The sequence below is a fragment of the Ipomoea nil genome, unplaced genomic scaffold, assembly GCF_001879475.1.
Source record: "Ipomoea nil cultivar Tokyo-kokei standard unplaced genomic scaffold, Asagao_1.1 scaffold1936, whole genome shotgun sequence".
NCBI classification, from domain to species: Eukaryota; Viridiplantae; Streptophyta; class Magnoliopsida; order Solanales; family Convolvulaceae; genus Ipomoea; species Ipomoea nil.
The window spans coordinates 712,608-732,558 of NW_017618364.1; the positions used below are offsets into that span (position 1 = coordinate 712,608).

General features: G+C 35.2%; 2 protein-coding genes across 2 annotated transcripts; both read right to left on the reverse strand.

The window, feature by feature from the left end:
* Window positions 1-838: 838 nt before the first annotated feature.
* On the reverse strand, window positions 839-2,047 carry LOC109146665 (F-box only protein 8-like). The gene has a single exon (XM_019294317.1). It carries the CDS (start codon window positions 2,045-2,047, stop codon window positions 839-841), a length of 1,209 nt encoding a protein of 402 aa, XP_019149862.1.
* Window positions 2,048-14,894: 12,847 nt separating this feature from the next.
* Window positions 14,895-15,878, reverse strand: LOC109146666. Its single transcript, XM_019294319.1, has one exon. It carries the CDS (start codon window positions 15,876-15,878, stop codon window positions 14,895-14,897), a length of 984 nt encoding a protein of 327 aa, XP_019149864.1.
* Between the last annotated feature and the right edge of the window lie 4,073 nt (window positions 15,879-19,951).

Sequence of the window (19,951 nt, forward strand, 5' to 3'; positions counted from 1 at the left end):
TGAAACTGAACAAATAATTTCGAATGTAAAAACTTACTCATTTGGGCTTCGTGCTCAGTTCTCTCTCTAGGCGGGTAACCCGCCATCCAATTGTTATGACGTGGAACCGTGTCAAGGTGGACACGGTTCTATTTTCATAATTATTGAACTCTATGTTCATAATTATAAACTTCTATGTTTATAATTTTTGAACTTCATATTCACAATTATTGAACTCTATATTTACAATTACAGAACTCTATGTTCATAATTACTAAACTCTTTGTTCATAATTATAAAATTCTATGTTCATAATTTTTGAACTTCATATTCACAATTATTGAACTCTATTCACAATTACAGAACTCTATGTTCATAATTATAGAACTCTATGTTTATAATTATAGAACCCTATGTCATAATTTTTGAACTCTATATTCACAATTATGACAGTTTTAGAACTGTGTCCACCTTGAAAGATGGGCACGGTTGCACAACATAATTTTCCCCTGCCATCCGTATGGTTATTATTTAGATTTCATTTAATACCCTTGCCTTAGGCTAGACTTACCGTGGTAATAATTAATTTCCATAATTCATTTTGCATTTACAAGAACATGAAATAATTTAAAAAAAAAAAATATTATGTGCTCAATGATTCATGGTAGTGGTAAGATTCACAACTTTTCATTTGGCAAGGAAATTAAATAACACAACAAAACAATAATATAAAATTAAGATACATTATATCCATTTCGATAAAAGTAATACAAGATGGGCAGATTATCAAAATAAACTAAATATTCTAATTCATTCAAACTCAATAAATATGCTTTTGCTTAAAGATCCATCTTCTAATTCATTCAGAAAAATATACTTTCTCTTCTATAACATGCACAATAATCCTTCTCAAATTTACAAAAGATGAATAACTAGGAAGTCCACATATCTCAAACTTTCTCCATACTTTTGTTCCACATGCATAAATTAAAATTGAAGGAGGCATCCTCTCAACTCGAATCAAGAACACAATTTCTCCAATACTATTGGTTGTAATGCCTACGAATTCAGCTTCGCTAATGATTTTTGCCGCTTCCAAGGTAAGAGGAACCTCATGTTTGTCCCACACCGGTCCCAATGATTTCTCCAAAGTACAAACAAATATTCGGGTCCTTTCAATTAAATCAACATAAATATAAGCTAGTTGACCATTTAATTTCACCCATGATGAATAATACGCCTTCGGCCAAACACGGTGTTGGAATCTATAGGGAAAAGGTATCACCCTAATTAAATTCTCGGTCACAATATCAAATACAGCTATTTCTTGTTCATTCCTGTAATTTATCTTAAAATTTATCAAATAGATAATACCATCAATTTGAACACAAGCAATGGTCTTGGACTTGCGAGGGTGGAAGGTGTTTTCTGTAGTCACCGCCCTCCATGATTCATCCACCCCAAGAGTTAAAACCTTCAACATACCTTGGGAAGAATAGTGGTGAGTATTATTAAGGTATAATTCTGACTTCCAAACCTTGTACCTTTTTGACACCGGATCAAAACTCAGGGCTGCACCGAAAAAGATAATTTTTTCCCACGGGTCCCCTGGCTCGACAAATGTTTGGGGAAGAGAAATATATTGTCTTGTACTAAGGTCCAAGATACTGATCCCTCCATTACTGTTGAACAGACAAAGCTTCCCATCTGCAAAGCTTGAACCATGCAGTCGTCGTTTAAAATGCTGCAATTCATCTGCTGAGCATGGGAGACTGCTGGGTTGGAGCCTTCCATGGCTCTCTTCAGTAGTGTAGCCCACAGTGTAGAGATTTGTGGGATTGTTTGCGAATGAAAACGAGAAGAGGATTCTAAACTTGAAGTGCGGCTGAGGGATTGAAGAATGGAAGAATTTAGAAGTGCACCTGAAAGAGAATGCAGATTTGGGAGGAAGACTGGTGAGAATTTTGAGAATTATTTCTTGGGGAAGAGAAGCTATGGAAGTAGCAGGAGTTGATGAACTTGGAGTAGCGTCGTCCATCTTCTTCAATCTTTTTGAAGCGTAGTCCATCTTCGATCTTGAATGTTACGTTTCCTGCAAATTAAATTCGATCGAGAATAGAATGCTAATTAAAAGCTTCTAAGGATTTGCGCTGCGGAAAAAACTGCGTACGTACCTCGACGCTGCTGCAATTGTCGGTTGTGGGCTACGGCGCGGCGGCGCTGGACTTTATTGGATCTAAAACCCTAATTAGCACGGTAGTACATAAATAGATATCAATCTTATGATGTTTATATACATTAGGAATTGTTTCCAAAAAAAAAATATACCTTAGGAATTTGTATTTTAAGGCACACTATTTATGATTCTTATTTTGATTGGGATTCTTTGTATCATTAAATATATGGGTGTTGCTATTTGCACCATCTTTTGATCAATAATTACATTGCTATTTGCACCACCTTGGTCAAACCTCATTTATGATGTGTAATTAATAATTTTTTAATTCAAAATTTAATTAATTAAAACATTAAATAAATAAATTTATACTATACTATATCTATCTATCTATACTATCTATAATAACAAAATCCTGAAATTTTAACTTCCCGCCCAATTCCTAAAAAATCTCTCTTCCTAATAAAATATATTGGTTTCTACTTTTAACATTCGTACAATAATTCTGGGTTAAAATTCTATTATAATATTATAAAATATTGTAATACAATTCCTATTGTAATCAATCTATCTATCTATCTATACTATATATAATAACAAAATCCTGAAATTTTAACTTCTGGCCCAATTCCTAAAAAATCTCTCTTCCTAATAAAATATATTGATTTCTACTTTCCCATTTGTACAATAATTCTGCTTCAAAATTCTATTCTAATATTATAAAATTGTGTAATGCAGTTCTATTCTAATCAATCAATCTATACTATATATAATAACAAAATCCTGCCCAATTCCTAAAAATCTCTCTTCCTAATAAAATATATTGATTTCTACTTTCCCATTTGTACAATAATTCTGCGTTAAAATTCTATTATAATATTATAAAATTGTGTAATGCAGTTCCTATTGTAATCAATCAATCTATACTATATATAATAACAAGATCCTGCCCAATTCCTAAAAATTTCTCTTCCTAATAAAATATATTGATTTCTACTTTTCCATTTGTACAATAATTCTGCGTTAAAATTCTATTCTAATATTATAAAATTGTGTAATACAGTTCCTATTGTAATCAATAAATCTATACTATATATAATAACAAAATCCTGCCCAATTCCTAAAAATCTATCTTCCTAATAAAATATATTGATTTCTACTTTCCCATTTGTACAATAATTCTGCGTTAAAATTCTATTATAATATTATAAAATTGTGTAAAGCAGTTCTATTCTAATCAATCAATCTATATTTATATTATATATAATAACAAAATCCTGCACAATTCCTAAAAATCTCTCTTCCTAATAAAATATATTACTTTCTACTTTCCCATTCGTACAATAATTCTGTGTTAAAATTCTATTCTAATCTATATCTATACTATATATCAGTGTTGCAAAAATCGCATTGCTGGACGCGGCGATGAAGGCCGGAATCGGCCTCTTCCGCGGCCACCTCTCCGGGTGAACCAGCGATTAATTTTTTTTTTTTTTTAAGTTGCAATGTTTCAAAACTTCGGCATGGCATAACGTTTGACTCGGTTGTCCGTTACGGACAAATATTTTTTTGAAATCGCGTATTTTTTCGAGATCTATCCACCGCAAACTGCCGTAGACGATTTGGCCCACCAATTTCTAAAAAAAATGCTTTATTAAATAGTTTCTAAGAAAAAACTATGAGAACATTATATTTTATTAATGAATTTTTAAAATTTTTTATTAAAAAATTGTCCCTGACATTATTTAATAATCTTTCTTTATAATTTGTCAAATTATTTAATTATGGTAAATTATGGAATAATTAATGATGGTAATAGAAATCCTAGAAGAATATAGAATTGAAGAATATGTAATTATTTTTAACTTCTCGCCCAATTCTTAAAAAATCTCTCTTCCTAATAAAATATATTGATTTCTACTTTCACATTCGTACAATAATTTTGCGTTAAAATTCTATTCTTGTTGTAATTCGGCTTATCAATTTGTTAGTTCTCGAGTGATGTTTGCAAGGTAATTCACCCAGAGGTTTGTATATATGTATGTGTGTATACGTAAAGAGAGAAACAGGAGAAGAAGAAGAAGAAGAAGAACACCAAATGTAGGCCACAACCATGTGTGTATCATTTCATTAGCCTTCACTCTATTATATAAGGTTTCATACAACCTTTCACATACTCAACATCAATACATGATTTAAGGCTAAGCTATTGAAAGGTTTAATGGTTTAATGGCCACTAATAAAATATTTATAACACTCCCCCTTGGCCATTAAATAACTATACTCATGCCTCGTTAAAAACCTCGCTAGAAAAACCCAGTGGGAAAAACCTAGACGAGGAAAAGAGTACACGAAGTATGTCAAACCATTGTGTTGCACCGGTTGCCTCATTAAAAACCTTAGCCTAAGAAAACCCAATGGGAAAAAACTTAGCTAAGGAAAAGAGTACAACCATAAGCCTTCCGGGCATAATCTTCAAGATTTCAAAGGTCTTCAGGACTATCCACTCAAGTGCACCAACATCGATTGCCTCATTAAAAACCTTAGCCTAAGAAAACCCTGTGGGAAAAAACTTAGCTAAGGGAAAAAGAGTACAATCATATGCTTTCATAGCATAATCTTTAGGATTTCAAAAGTCCTCTAGATTGCCCATTCTAGCACAGCTAGGAGTTGTCGCTCCCCCTGAAGATAACAATCTTCTTAGCCAACGCATCCCAATTTTATAAACATATTACTCAAAAGTGGGTGTAGGGAGAGACTTAGTGAACATATATATCTGCAAGATTATTCACTAGCGAAAACTTTCTCAACAAGAATTTTACCACTCTTCTGGAGTTCATGTGTGTAAAAGGACTTAGGTGCATGCAATATGTTTTGTAAGGTTCCCCTTAACAAAACTATTACTTGTTCGGGCAACACAATCTTTATTCATCCTCATATGGGACATTGGGGGTAAAACTTAGCATAACCAGTTTGAGACTTGGCACCCAAAGTGGTCCTCCGACTATTGAATTTTAAGCCAAAATGGTCCTCCGTTAATTTTGGTGTTGAAGGGTAAAATTGATAATTTAGAGTTTTCACTATAGTCAAATGACTATTTTGGGTGCAATTAAAAGTCAAAGGACCAATTTGAACTATCTAGTTAATATTTTAAAGGAAAATTTCATTTTTATGAACTATCTAGTTAATATAATTTAAAAGTTTCAATTGTGTATTATCGTATTTAAATTAATATAACATACTTAGAGTTGATCTAATTAAATTAAAAAGTATTTATAAATATAATATTAAAAACGATGATATATAATTTATTTCAACCATTTTATATTTTATTATAAATATTCTTTTATCACATTTTGAAGTTTTTTTTTTTCGCCTCCACTGACCAATATTATTTTTACTTTAATTGTTAGCTAATTTTTTTTTTTTAAATAACTTAGAAAAAAAAAGTGATTATTAGCCTAGTACTTATATATAGTTGTATAAACTAACATTAATTTTGGATTAACTCTTTATTAGTCAGGAATGTTTGACATTATGTATTTGGAATTTTGGATCTTGATTTTCTATGATCATAAATAGGCATACATATAATGACAAAACTATTGTGAAAAATTACAACCAAATGGACAACAGACATAAAACATTGTTTATTAAAAAAAAAAAAAAAAAAAGACAACACTTAAATACAAACAGATAAGAAAGATAATAAAACAAAATCATTGTCTATTACAAAATACCATATTAGTTTATAGGGGCAGAACAAAATAATGTTGGTCAGTGGAGGCGAAAAATAAAAAAGAAAACTTCAAAACGTGATAAAATAATATTTATAATAAAATATGAAATGGTTGGAATAAATTGTATATCATTGCTTATTCAAAAAAAAAATGTATATCATCGCTATTAATATTATACTTATAAATATATATGTTTTTTTTTTGAGAACGACATATTCATAGATACTTTTTAATTTAATTAGATCAACTCTAAGTATTTATATTAATTTAAATACGATAATACACAATTGAAACGTTTAGATTATATTAATTAAATAGTTCATAAAAATGAAATTTTATTTTAAAATATTAACTAGATAGTTCAAATTGGTCCTTTGACTTTTAATTGTACCAAAAGTAGTCTTTTGACTATATTAAAACATTGAATTGCCAATTTTACCCCTCATTTAAACATCCACTTAACACCAAAACTAACATATGATCATTTTGGCTTAAAATTCAATAATCGGAGGACCACTTTGGTTGCAATTAAAAGTCAAGGAACCAATTTGAAAAAAGGCTATAGTCAAAGGACCATTTTGAGATTTAACTCTTTAGTAAATTTCCTATTCCTCTCTTTCTCTCTTTCACTATTTATATAGATATATTATATTAAATATATCTTACAATTTAGAATCTAAATAATGCAAGTGATGGACATCACCATGTCTTGCTGCTAGTTGCACGAAACAAGTTCTCCATGTTGGCAACATGTTCTTTTTAGTTTTAGACTATGGCCATGTTTAGTAAATGACTGTTAGCTGTTAACTAATTGAGTTAATTTGAGAGTATGACTAGTTGATAAAATTAGTTGACTGTAAAAATGTGTTTTGTAAATTAGCTGTTAGCTAATAGCTTTTTGATATAATTTCTTTTCTAATAAAATTAATTAAAAAAGTTGTTTTGAGTAGCTTTTTAAATTTTAGCATTTTGAAGTACGAAAAGCTAATTAACCAAACGTTTATATTGATTTTTAAAGCAAATCAAACAACTAATAGTGGTCAAATAAGTCAAAATTAACCTATATATAGACTAACTATTTTACCAAATAGGGTCTAAATATTACAAGCTTGGCCACCATAGCATCGAGCTTTACGAGCTTCGCCATTTAAGTAACGATTCAATTTCTTTTTTCAAGCAGTTTTTAGCAAAGGAAGAAGAATTTGGCGAAGGAAGCCGCCGCTCCCTAACTTAATATTCTCTCTGTAAGGGTTTTCTGTCATCATCCATTGATCGGCCGCCGCCTCCGCTCGTTTTGTGAAGGCGGCGGCTGTGGCCTCCTCTCGTTTCTTCCCCATCGTCTCTCAATCACCTATCTTTCGGCCTCTCTTCTGCTGCCGTCACTTTTTCCCGTCTCTCTTCCACCGCCATCATCTCCTTCGGCCCCTCGCCATCTCCAACTCCAGATCCAAGCTTCTTTACCTTTTTTCAGCGGTTGAATATATATATATATATATATATATATATATATATATATATATATATATATAAAAGTTAGTGGTTTGGTGTTTAGGATTTATTTTGGGTGTTTTAGATTTGATTTTCATCTGTTGTTTTGTGTAAGTCATTTCCTCCTGTTTCGTTTGTGAATTATTTCTTCTCGTGTCTTTAGCGAGTTTTCTCTCGTTTATTTGACGAGTTATTTTTTCATAAAGTGAATCAATTTATTTGATAATGGAGTATGTTTGCTTCATCCCGGACATCGAAGAAGATCTGAACCTTGATATGCAGTTCAGATTAATAGAGATATTGCCTATGGACAAAAGAGCTGCAATAGAGTCAAATTTGTGCAGCAAGATCATTAACAATACCAAAGAAGCTTCAGGTTCTCCAAAAGAATTTAGCTTCAATCTTGAAAAACAGTTAGAGCGAGATTCAAATTCCGTGTATCATTGAAAATTTGTTTCAATGTCTGATTGTAAAAATGTAATATCATTTCATCCATCTTATTATAAACTTTTCATTGTTTAATTAATGAATTAGCTCTTTTATTTTAAAAAAAAATAAAATAAAATTTGGCGAGGTTATTAACAAATGACCAAATGACATTCATTAGGATTTTATTATATATTTACCAAAGTATCTCTTAAGAGTAATCGAAATGCCAAAAGTAACACAAAGAAATATGATCAAATTGAAAATGGGGTATTCAATGTGATAATATCACAATAATAAATCTTGAATTAGGATGGTATTACCGCACTATTACACAAACAATTATTTATATTACAAAAAACACCTTCCATTCATTTGGCGTCACTCAAAAGTCAAGACACAAAGCACTACGTACTAGTACATTCAGTTGAAACATACCCATTAAACAAAAATAATTTGAAACATACCCATTAAACAAAAATAATTTCTGCTTTAATAGAGGTACCATGAAAATGCAAAAGCTCCTTCGTAATTATATCCTCCTTCTTGTCGCGGTAATACTTATGAATGACAACCTTCTTGAGTGTTGAAAAGCTAGTAAGTAGCTTCCCAATGAAAAGGAGTTCGGTTTGTAACCCTGAAAATGAGGTAACCTTCAAAACTTGAAGCATTTTATTTGTTCGAGCTGCAGAATGAAATTTTTCCAAAACTTCCAACCATGCGTCGACACAATCAATTCTCATCACCTCAAGCTATAAAAAATCATAATACAATTAAAAATATTCAAATCAAATCAGGATTACAAGCAAATGAAAAACAATACTGAATAAATGAAAAATTTATCCATCAAAATTAAGATTACCTGTGATAAATTTATCTCGAGTTTGCATAAATTGGGACATAATCGCAACAAATCAACAAATGCAGAATTTGTAACATCACTTTTGTAAGAGAAACATGACAGATTAAGGTATTCCACATTTAGTTGAAATCCCAACTTAGTGAACTCCTTATCAAATTCCTTCAAAATCAAAATAAAGAAAGTAGCATCATTTCGTAAATAAATAAATAATAATCCAATGAAAAAATCCAGCTAAATACCTGGAGAGAACCTTCCAATTCAAGAGTCAGAATAGATTTCAAGTCCAAGTTAACTGGGAGAAATTTGTCGAGCACATTAGAGGAGCAACATTTGATTGTTAGACCACACAGCTTTGGAGCAGTAATGTTAAAATAAAACATGTTTTCACAGCTGAGAAATGACAGATTCTCGAGAACAGGAACATCAACCGCACGACGTAGGAAATTTTTAGGACCGAAGTCAATGTGCTCAAAACAAAGTGAAGCAACATTTGGTAACATGGTAGGTAAATCCATTGGTCCAATAATGACACCATACAGATGCAATCTCTTGAGGGTTAAACAAGAAAGGGTGTTGCTATTTGCACCACCCTTTGACCAAAAATGGTATAAAGTATCATTGGAAATGTAAAAAGACTATAATTTATAATAAATATATAGGTGGTGCAAATAACCTAATGAATGGTTAAAATGTTATTTGCACCACCTTATTAAAACTGCATTTATTAGGCCAAAATTTAATTCATAAAAAAATAAATAAAAAAAAATAAAAATAAAAAAAAAAGAAAGAAGAGCAACCATCGCCTTCTCTGGTGAGAAGGCGACGGACTGCCTTCTCACCGGAGAAGGCAACTGGGTTGCCTTCTCCGGTGAGAAGGCAGCCCACTATGTGGGTTGCCTTCTCCGGCGAGAAGGCTACCCACTGTGTGGGCTGCCTTCTCGCCGGAGAAGGTGACGGATCTCATCTTTTTTTTTTTTTTTTTTTTTTTTTTTAACTCACTGGGTTGCCTTCTCCGGTGAGAAGCCTTCTCCCGGAGAAGGTGACGGGGGTGGAGAAGGTTTTTTTTTTTTTTTTTTTTTTTGTAATTAAAAAAAAAAACAAATAATATTCATTGACAATATTTAATGCTGGCATTTACACCACTTATAAAGTTATTTGACCCTACTAAATAGGTGGTGCAAATAGTAAAATAGGTGGTGTAAATAGAATTACCCACAAGAAAATATGCAAGATGGCAACTTATATGCCTTTTCGTCGAAGCCAATGTACATTTCTTCAACACCTTTCTTTGTGACTAAAAGTAACCATTGGTCAAAGTCAAAAGACCGATACCTATATGTAAGTTTCCCAACATTAGAAAAGTTAAGAACTAATTTCCGAATAGTTCCATTGTGTTGCAGGAGAACTTTGTTGATCACATACAAACTTGGGGCATATTCCTTGTTATATTTTTTAACACGGTGATATTTCCTATAGAAGTGATAGTTGCTATCAATGTGACAAAAGAAGTGATCATCAAAGTTCAGTTGTGTAAGACTGGACCAAGCACCTCTCCAAATGGAGGATAAAACAGCAGTTTTAGCAGCATTTTAATTGGCAGCAATCTCAAAATGTGGTCAAGTATGTCCGTCGGAAGTTGACTAATTTTATGTCTTCCCGATGCCATAATCCATAACCTTCAAATTAAATAACAAATGAATCAAAATTAAAAAACATAATCCAAAAATGAATGAACTTGCTTGTCCAAACATAAGCAGGATTATAGGAATATGCCAATAAATTAAAGAACATGAAGATAGGAGTATGAAAGGTATATATAGTAGAAATTAAACATATATATTTTGCTCCCATAATTTAATCCACTAAAAATATATCAGCCATACCATTCAAGTAGACGTCCGGCAGTGGGCAGATGGTGGTTGAAATAATAATTGCTTGTTTGGCCTGCTATTTATAAAATTGTTTTGAATAAAAATAATAATAATATTAATATTAAGAAAACGAAGTAGAACGGCAGTAATGTCTCAGTGGGATGAGAGGAAAAGAGAATTGCTATTTTTCATATATAAGTAAAACATTACAAAGAAGTTAGGGGTATATATAGTATCAAGATTAGGAATAAATAATTATAATATTTTCATAGACTGAACAAGTGTTATAAAGCTAATCTAGTTTTTTTTTTTGAAACTGGACAAAAGACTTCATTAAATCAAATTCGAAATACAACTAGGCGGGTGAGTAATCCACACCCCAAGGACAGAAGAAGAACCTGCAGCCTGCGCAAGCGCATGAGCCACGTGATTCGCTGGCCTTCTGACGTGGCGAATCATAACATTCCCAACGCCTCGAACAATGTCACAGCATTGTTGAATAACCAAACCTACATAAGACAAGTCCCTACTAGATGAATTAAGATTGTTACAAAGATTTAAGCAATCAGACTCTACAATATAATTCATTGGAGGTCGAGAACTAATCCAAGATAAAGCTTCTTTCATTGCCATCGCTTCTGCACAGTAGGGGTCGTGAGTACCTTGAAGCCTCCCACTCCTGGCGGCCACAAACTGACTCAAATGGTTTCGGATCACCGCCCCATAAAAGATACCACTCTCGGAAACGGCTGCATCAACATTACACTTCAGACTCCCCTCCGGTGGTGGTGTCCAGACTGCTGGAGTATTAATTGACCGGCGATCTCCATTATGCCCTGGTGAAAGCACCTCAAGCCAAAGAGAAACAAGCTGTGTTGTTTGTCTCATAAGGCCCTCTAAATTCCAGCTCTTATTGTGCCATATTACGTTGTTGCGAGTGTTCCAAATCGTCCATATGCGTGCCGCAATGTGTACCATAGACGTGTGGGGCAGCATGCCTAGTCTGGATTCCATATAGCCTGCGAACGTCAAGCCTTGGAGAACATCATCCACTCCCTCCAGCTGTCGAGCAACAATGCAGTCCCCGAACAGATGGTCGACCGTTTCTGCTTCAGTATTGCATAGTGGACAGCCGCCTCCAATCCATACACCTTTCCTCTTCAGATTCTCACGCACTGGAAGGATATCTCATATTCCACGCCAAATCAAATTGATCACTTTTGGTGGAACTGGAATACGCCACAAGATATTCCATTTCGTGAATTCATGGGATGGAATCTGTAACGAGCCTACACCTGCCGAAGTGTGATAGCCAAGCTTGAACGAATAGAGGCCCCTAATATCATTTGCCCAACTCCAGGAATCTGCATACTGTATAGATATAGGAGTGTTGAGAATGCGTTCCACATCTTGGTCCAGAAAAAGATCCCGAAGAATTTCCAGATCCCAACCGCCCTCGTTAGTCATAAGTTGGCTTACCGTAGCGTTACGGAGGGGTTCAATGCATGGCGTAGATAACAGACCATTGCTTGCGTCAGCTAGCCAATTGTGATCCCAAATCCGAGTGTTTTTACCATCCCCGATGCGCCGGATCAAACCCCCATTAAGTAGCTCCTGACTAGCGATGATGCTTCGCCAAAGATAGCTCGGATTGTTTCCAGTGGATGCTTTAAGGAATTCCGTATTTGGAAAATACTTTGCTTTTAGGAGACGACTCAAAAACGACTCAGGCCGTGTGATAATCCGCCATCCCTGTTTGGCTAGGAGCGCTAAATTGAATTCGTGGAGCCGTTTGAATCCCATGCCCCCGAATTGCTTAGGGATCGCTAACCGGAGCCAGGACATCCAATGGATTCCCCGACCATTGGCCGTCCCATTCTTCCACCAAAATTGGTTCATTAATTTTTCAATCGACTCACAAACGCCTCTTGGGAGTAGGAATACTGACATGGCAAAAATCGGAATGGATTGCGCAATACTTTTCAGAAGAACTTCCTTCCCAGCCCTTGACAACAATTTCTTCTGCCATGTACTAATCCTGTCACGAATTCGTTGCTCAATGAATTTAAATAGCACAGTTTTATTTCGTCCCAAAAAAGACGGTAATCCTAAGTACCTTCCAAAGTCCTCGACTTGTTGAACACCAAAAATTCCGGCCACCAGCATTCGTATATTTGGATCTGTGTTGGCACTGAACATTATACTGGATTTGTCAAAGTTAACCACCTGACCTGAAACACAGCTGTACAAGTTTAGGCAATCCTGCACTTTTCGTGCTTCCCCCGTAGTTGCTCTGAAGAAGAGCATACTATCATCGGCGAAAAAAAGATGCGATACTGGCGGGGCTGATCTAGCCACCCGGATGCCATGAATATTACCTCGGGCTTCCTCCTGTTGCAGGAGTAATGAAAGCCCTTCCGCGCAAAGAATAAATAAATATGGGGAAATTGGGTCACCTTGTCGGATACCCCGAGTGGGTATTATCGCCCCTGTGACATCACCATTTATTACAAAATTATATTTAACTGAACTCACACACAATAACACGAGATCAACCCACCCACGGGCAAACCCCATAGCTAGCATCATACTTTCTAGAAATCCCCATTCCATTCGATCGTACGCTTTTGCCATGTCTAGCTTTAGCGCTGTCCACCCCCCGTTCCCCTTACGCTTACCCCTCAGATAATGGCCTATTTCCCCGGCAATAATAATATTGTCCGTAATTAATCTGTCTGGGATGAAGGCACTTTGAGAAGGTGAAATCACAGTATCAAGAATGTCTTTAAGTCTGTTAGCTATGACTTTGGCCAGGACTTTGTAGGCTACATTGCATAATGCAATGGGCCTCAGATCAGTCACAAATTCCGGGCAAGACTTCTTCGGGATGAGAACCACATTGGCTTCGTTAAGACCTTCCGGCATGTGACAGTTATGAATGCAATCTTTAACAAAACTTGTGAGATCCTCCCCTACAATGGACCAGAAATTTTGATAAAAAGATGGAGACATACCGTCAGGGCCCGGAGCTTTATCCGGGGCCATGGAGAACAAGGAAATTTTCACTTCTTCGTTGTCAATTAGCCGCAGCAGTGTTGCATTCATCTCGGCAGTGACCTTGCATGGAACCCGATCAGTGATGTCAAGGGTGCAATGAGATGTTGTGAAAATATTTTCGAAGTAGTTTAAGATTTCTGCATGCATGTCGTGATCTTCCAGCCATTGACCGTCCGCGCTTCTAATACGGCGAAGGGTGTTCTTCTTGCGTCGACTAGAAGCTATTTTGTGGAAGAACTTTGTGTTGTGATCGCCTTCCTTAAGCCATAATTGTTTAGATCTCTGTCTCCAGTAGACTTCCTCCTGAGACTGAAGTCTGTGTAACTCGCGCTCCACCTCCCCATATTCCATTATATCTCTGTCCATTCTGCTACCCTTTAGAACCTCCAATCTATCACGTAGTCGTTGCATTTTATGGCCAAACATTCTGAAATATGAACCTCCCCATCTCCATAGATCGTTGCCACAACGCTCAATTCGCTGTCTGAATTCAAGGTCGCGCGAGAAATCCCAGGATTGTTCAATAATACGTCGACAATCTGTATCTTTAATCCAGGCGGACTCAAATTTAAAACAACGCCTGCCTCTACGAGCCGGTACATCCTCCAGACGCAAAAGAATAGCGCTATGATAAGAATTCGTAGTAAGAATATTTTGTACCGAAGCTTCGACGTATGCGTTGCACCATGCTGTTGATGCTACTTCCCTATCGAGTCTCTCTTCGACCCAATGCTCTGTACCTCTGCCCTTTTCCCAAGTAAAAACGTATCCCGACATGCCCAGGTCGGACAAGTCACATTCCTGCAAAACTTCATTAAAACCCCTTATTAAACTATCTGGATGTGGTATCGAACCTCTCTTTTCCGTGTGACTGGCTAGATCGTTGAAATCACCGATAACTACCCAAGGAAGAGATGAACGGGTATTCAGTGTCCTCAGTAAGTCCCAGGACTGGTTTCTTCTGGAGCGTTCCGGGAAACTGTAGAACCCCGTTAGTCTCCATAACTCCATACCTGGTAGCCTCACCTCGACATCAATATGGTTGTCAGAAAAACTCAGTAACGAGGCCATGTCCTTTTCCTTCCAGAAAAGAGCCAATCCACCTCCCATGCCCACTCTGTCTACACACAATAAACCGTCAAAACCCAAACGTACACGCACACTCTCTAAACGAATAGACCAAGATTTTGTTTCCATCAAAAATACGAAACTGGGTCGCTTCTTGGACACCATGCCCAAAAGTTCCCGAACCGTCCGAGGGCCACCCAAGCCTCGGCAGTTCCAGCTCAAAACACTCATTGTGTAGGGCGAGCCTGATCCATCAGACCCGCCGGAATTGAGGTTTTTGGTGTTTCAAACATAACCACATCATGACCTGCACTATCACCTGCCCTACGTCTTTTAAGATCTCCTTGCATTCCACTGCATTCCTCAGTCTCGTCCACACCTGGATTTTCTTTGTCTGGATTCGGAGTATCCGTGGCCACCGGATTCTTTGGAAGATCGGCTACGAGCCACCTCGCTCCAACCGGACGGGCTTGTCTACGGGATCCCGCTCGCATCCAACCCCCATACGGGAATGTCGCCGGATCGAGTACCTCCTCGTAGGTCTTTTTACAAAACTTCTCGAAATGGCCTAGCACACCGCAACAGAAGCAGAAAGTGCCCAGTCTCTCGTACTTGAAGCTTATCCACTGTGTTGAGCCATCCTTTTGATACATCTTCATCCGTCTCTTCAGGGGGGCTGACACGTCTAAACGCACTCTGATGCGGAAGAAACTGCGCCAGAGCCCACCAAAATTGTTTGGATCGGCCTTCAGGAAAACGCCAACATAATTGCCTATGCGTTCGATGAATTCCGTTGATGCATAGATGGAGGGGAGATCATGGATCTGGACCCATATTGCAATGGTGTTGAGCGACACCTCCTCCGGTCTGGTTCCGGTCGGAACCATGTCACAAACCAATGTGTGGTTTTCGAAGGACCATGGTCCATCGTCCAGCACTCGCTGCAAATCCTTAATATGAGGAAATTGAAATAAAAAGAGGTCATCCGCGATCGGAAGCACCTTCATTCCCATCACTGGTCGCCAAACGGACGCTAAAACCTGTTGCATATGATCAAATTTGATCGCCCGATCCGTAAGGAATCGTCCGATCAGCTCATAATGGGGGGTCGCCGTTGGAGGTGCGAGAACGTCCGGGGCCTCCAGGCCGCCGATCTCCTCGTCTGCCAGGGACAAGGCAGCACAGCCCGACACAAGCGTGGTGGTATTCATGGTCTCGTAACAAAGGGAGGATGGGAGATATTGATGCGGATCACTAAATTGTGATCGGAAATTCTCGGATGATCTGTACCTCTCGTATGATCTGAAGCTCTCGTATGATCTGAAAATCTCGTATGATCTGAAATTTTCGTATGATCTGAAACTCTCGTATGCTCTGAAACTCTCGTGGTGAATGATTGGGAAACTGCATGTGAATATGTAAGACAAAATAAGAACGTGGAATGACCACGATTGCCATGCTGAGATAACAACTGCCATAGTGGAGAAAAGAAACCCTAGACAACCTAGGGAGAAAACTCTCTAAGCACTACCTAGAGAGAGAACCACGTATCGATTGGAAAAAATAAAGCTAATCTAGTTAGTTGATCAGGATATAGGGTTGCCTTGTCATTCTTAGAGCTGGCGTGTTTCATCCCCAGCAGCTGCTTTCCTTGGAACTTGTAATTAGCCTTTGACTTTGAGATCTGTGAATAGGGATGTCAATTGAACCCGCACCCGACGGGGAACCCGATTCCCCACCCCTACGGGGACGGGGATGGGGACAGAAATAGGAGATAGGGGATGGGGATGGGGACAATTTTGAATTCCCCGCCGGGGACGGGGGCGGGGATGGGGAGTACTCTCCCCGCCCCGCCCCGTCCCTGATATATATATATATATATATATATATATATATATATATATATATATATATATATTCCACACAACACACACAAATGTAGTACTTTGTATACAATATATATAATTTTAGAAGTATTCTTGTCATTGTATGTCATGCATATTTTTAAATAAAATGTTTAATTGTAAAATATTGAATACAACTTTGAGTTGGGGATGAATATATATGCGTTATTTATTTAAATGTTTTTTAATGTTTAATTTTTATTTCTTTTTATAACTTGTTAACGGGGTGGGGATTCCCCGTCCCCGAATAATCCCCGTGGGGATGGGAATGGGGGGAATTTTTCATTCCCCGGCGGGGATGGGGATGGGGACGGGGAATGGGAAGAAAGTTGGGGACGGGGATGGGGGGTATTTCCCCCGCAGGGACGGAGGTACATTAGGGGGTAGGGGGGCCTTGGCCCCTCCCACCCTCACCCTACCCTTATCCCTACCTTAAATTTTTTAGTAAATATGTATGTATATATTGATATAGTAGGAATAAAATACACTTTGGCCCCCCTTCTAATTTTTTTTTTTTAAAAAAAATATATATTATGTTTATATTAAATGAACTCAAAATATATATTAAAGTTCAAATTCATTAAACAAAAAGAAATAAATCAAATAATTAAAGTGATCATTTTTCTTTATTATCTTACTTCTTTTATCAAGATTTTAATAACGAATGGCATCAAGTATACATTTTAATCTAAAAAAATCTCCAAATTTGAGATATATGCTTTGGTTTTTTTTTAGTTATATATGTTGATTAATTAATTAGTGATTTATTGTGTGTTTTAATTATTTATTTACATTTTTAAAATGTACATTTGCTAGTTTAAATGATTAGTTTTGAAATTGATAAAAATTAATATTTATTATTTAATTCGTCTTGATTTTTGTCTTTTATCTTTTAACTTTTGAAATATTCAGTTAACCAGTAAAATGAAAATAAGTTAATTATGAACAAATTTGGTAACAAAGTAATTGACAAAAATTTTTATTTGATGTTAAGTGACATTCTATATTTAAATAAATGTTGTTATTGTTATTATTATATTTTGTGTTATGTGAAAAAAATTCTAAAGTAATGATCGACACATGTATCGATCGTACTCATATAATTATGTATTTCATACTTTATTACACATAGTATAATTAAAAATCATTATCAATAATAATCACAATAATGTATGGTATATATAATAATATGGTGCGATTAGTTATAATGTCGACTAACATTGTAATTTTCTCTACTACATTGGCCCCCCCAACTCAAGTTTTCTGGATCCGTCCCTGGTCCCCCGCCCCCACCCCGCCCCGTTGACATCCCTATCTGTGAACCGCCATCCCATATCATCAAAGTAAGTCTGATCTTTACATCTTATAAACTCAACTTGGACTTCCACATTTCTTTTTACTTCATAACAAAGATCACATTTTCAAAGAGCGAGTAACTATTACACTACATTTATTCTATCCATATTTTATTTAATGCTGACAGCTACATTTTGATTGATTTAGATTAAGAGAAGAATTTTATCAATGATCTTCTGATTAAGCAATATGATTGTGACTCTTCCAAATAGAAAATTTAAAAATATATGTAAACAGATACAACATTATAACATGATTTAATAAATTTAGTAACTGGTTTAATCTAAATAGCGATGACAGCAAAGATAGTGCCAAAAGTTGGGAGACATTTTTTACCAATGGATTAGTGACGGATTTCAAAATGGTAGACATTTCTAGTTTGAAAAAAATATTTATAATATATTTATTTATCAAGTATTTTGTTAATATTATGAAAAAATTAAAAAATATAATTAAGTCAATTATATTAACTATTTGAGGAATTTATTGACAAAGAGAGTATTTAAATCACAATAAATTGAAGTGAAAAATTATCTCGCTATGTCCTTGTTTAGCCATCAGCAGTTAGCGTTAGTGGATTTGACCAGCAATTTATATCAACGATTGGTAAAAAGATATTTGAAAAAATTAGCTGTTTAGATTAATATGTAAAATTATCTAAGTGTATAATAATAATAATAATAATAATAATAATAATAATAATAATAATAATAATAATTGTTTTAAAAAAATAATAATTTAATAAAAGAAATAAAATTAAAAAAAATAAAAATAAAAACATATGAGGAGCCCGACGTTCAGCTTACCTAAGTGGCATGGGAGCCTTGAGGCTCCTATAAAAAGAGCCTTAAAACTCCAATTTAAAAATTAAGCTTGTCCATCCGTTGATGGGTAAGCGGTGAGCCAGCGAAACTGGCTCTTGTTATTCAAGGAGTCGAAATGGCTCTACAATAATTTTTTTTTTTTTAAATATGGATATAGATGTGTTTTGGGGAAATCATTCTAAAAAACGCTAAGTGAAAATATTGTAAATTGCAATGTTTGTATTTTCAGTGGCTTGGAACAAATTGTTGCTTCAAATTGTTGAATAACCAAACACTTTCTTTAGCATTTTTATTTCTGGGTTACAACATATTTACCAATCGTCTAATATCTTTGGGTGACAGTATAATTAAAAATTTTAAATTTTTACTACTTCATCTAAATTTCTTAAATTAGGAATTTATTTATTCATAATAATTTATTCAACAATAATGGTTGAACTAAATGAACACTGACCAAAACACTTAAAGGACTGGTACCGTTGATTCATTCATTGATCTTGTATATATGTGCATTCATTAAATATTTTAGAACCCTTTGCAACAAATTAAAAATACTTGGCTACTATTTAAAAAAAGTTTACAAAAAATTATAATGAATCTCCTATATTATCTTGTATTCATATACTATGAGTTACATATTTAAATAAACAAATTCGACATTAAATTACTTATGTATGAACTTCTCATATATAATATTGCATTGATCTACTTTCAAATATTTATTTAATTATAAACATTGGACATTAACTCATTCACGCAATGCCCGTCTAAGACTAATTGATTAATAAACTAATTATGTTACCAAACAAGCCATGTCTTTAATTATTTATTTTCAGTGAGACTGCCTTTCAAATTTGGGCTATATGTGCACCGTTTTGATAATTGTGGGGCAACATTTACCCCACTCATAATTCAGGGATAACATTGATAATTGGCATATTATAGATGAACATTTTTTACAATTTTTCCATTATTCAATTGGGTCTAATATATATTCTTTTTTTTTGAAAGCAGTCGGGTCCAATATATGCATTCATATATTAAAAATATAGTTTTAGGACTCTTATAATGTTCTTAGCTAGTGTGTCTTTTCAATTAAAGGTATGTTTAGATACTCAACAAATGATTTCCAAAGTAAAAAATGACTCACCTCGGCTTTATGCTCAGTTCTCTCTCTAGGCGAGTAACCCGCAATCTGTA

Excerpts from the sequence above, each read along its gene's own strand:
- LOC109146666 (XM_019294319.1), bottom strand. The coding sequence starts at position 15,878 with ATGAATACCACCACGCTTGTGTCGGGCTGTGCTGCCTTGTCCCTGGCA.
- LOC109146665 (XM_019294317.1), bottom strand. The coding sequence starts at position 2,047 with ATGGACTACGCTTCAAAAAGATTGAAGAAGATGGACGACGCTACTCCA.